The sequence below is a fragment of the Poecilia reticulata genome, linkage group LG2, assembly GCF_000633615.1.
Source record: "Poecilia reticulata strain Guanapo linkage group LG2, Guppy_female_1.0+MT, whole genome shotgun sequence".
NCBI lineage: Eukaryota > Metazoa > Chordata > Actinopteri > Cyprinodontiformes > Poeciliidae > Poecilia > Poecilia reticulata.
The window spans coordinates 12,023,828-12,025,339 of record NC_024332.1 but is presented as its reverse complement, the minus strand read 5'-3'; the positions used below and the strand labels follow the sequence as shown (position 1 = coordinate 12,025,339).

Sequence of the window (1,512 nt, the reverse complement as noted above, 5' to 3'; positions counted from 1 at the left end):
TCAAAAATGAAGTAAAAGACTTTTTTCCCCTTCTGATCAGTTTCTGATAGATTTTAGGCTGATGACCGACACAGGCGTTGTTAGTCTGAGTCCATCCAAAATTTGAAAAAGTTCAGGGAACATGACACATTTTGTGAGATTTTTTATTGTTACAAAAACAAAACTCTTTTATAATAAAATTAGGCAGCACACTTTCAACAAAGTCGTTAATATGTGCAGCAAATATTTTTGTCCAAGTAAGAAGAACACATTTTCTAGTAGCAGTTTTGTTTTGGCAGCAAATATGAAACGGTTCCTTTTGTAAAATATTATAATATAAAATCTAAACAAGGATGGGCCTTAATTTAAATATTTGGAAAGTTTTGTATTTAAAATAAAAGACAAAAACACAGGAGACTGAATGTCATTTCAAGAGAGAAGTCACGTCATTAATCTTTACACTATATATTATAATCTTATATTACTATATAAGATTACAAAGACTCATTATTATCATCAGGTAATAAAGAATCTAAAATAAATAATCTAAAATAACCATTTGAGACAGAGTGGTGACTAATATGGTACTTTTTAAAAGGCATTAATAATGAAAAAATTTTCCACATTTTGAAATTTATTTCCACACAATGTAAAATGTGAAACAATGAAAGCTGGAATGACAGAGTATCTTTTCCTCAGCTGTGTATGACGTCCATYTGAGCTGTTAAAGATGTCATCTTAACGGTGCCACCTTTTCTCTCTGGCTTTGAAATAAAACTTGGGAGAGAACGACTAACAGGAACATAATAAGCTTTCTGAAGAACTAGAGAAACACTGGTACTCTTTGAGAGTACAGATTTTAAAAAGACAGATGTTATCAGTCAGACAATGTGGGAGTCAAAACTACCAAAGCTTTCCATYAAAAGGCAAAAACAATGAAAGCTTAAAGCCGCTATTATTTCCCTCTGGCGTGACAGAACAACCCCTTCAGGTRTTTGTAAATTTCTTTCATTTTYAGTCCATATATGATTGGGTTAAAGAGAGGACTGTACATTATTATTTGCAGTGTCATCACAAAACTTACAGTGTTTGAAATGTCGGACTTCAGTCTGACAATGATCACATCGTAAGTGAGCAAACAGGAATAGTTTAATAAAACCAGCAGGTGAGGTAAACACGTCTGTGCAGCTTTTCTCCTCACATCCCCACCGCTCCTACAGGCCACTATGATAATCATTGTGTAAGTGAACAGTATGAAAACCATTGGAAGGAGGCTGAGGTTGAACAGAACCACCAGGCCGTAAATATACAGCGCTCTTGAAATCACACAGAAGTTATAATTCAATGAGCTGTTGCAGTAAATGCCTTTCAAAGTAAAGCTGCACAGTTTTAAGTGAGCAAATCCAACGGCCGGCACAACAATGTGGCAGGCGGGCAAAAGCCAAGATAAAACGAGGAAAACGGTTACTTTTGTTTTTCTCATAATGGTTGGATATTGCAGAGGCTTACATATGGACACATATCTGTCATAAG

The 1,512-nt window shown here is 34.9% G+C and overlaps 1 protein-coding gene across 1 annotated transcript; it reads right to left on the bottom strand.

Annotated features, from left to right (window-relative positions):
- Nucleotides 1-465: 465 nt before the first annotated feature.
- On the bottom strand, nucleotides 466-1,505 carry LOC103480379 (olfactory receptor 52A5-like). Its single transcript, XM_017310233.1, has one exon. It carries the CDS (start codon nucleotides 1,460-1,462, stop codon nucleotides 935-937), a length of 528 nt encoding a protein of 175 aa, XP_017165722.1. The 5' UTR covers nucleotides 1,463-1,505; the 3' UTR covers nucleotides 466-934.
- Between the last annotated feature and the right edge of the window lie 7 nt (nucleotides 1,506-1,512).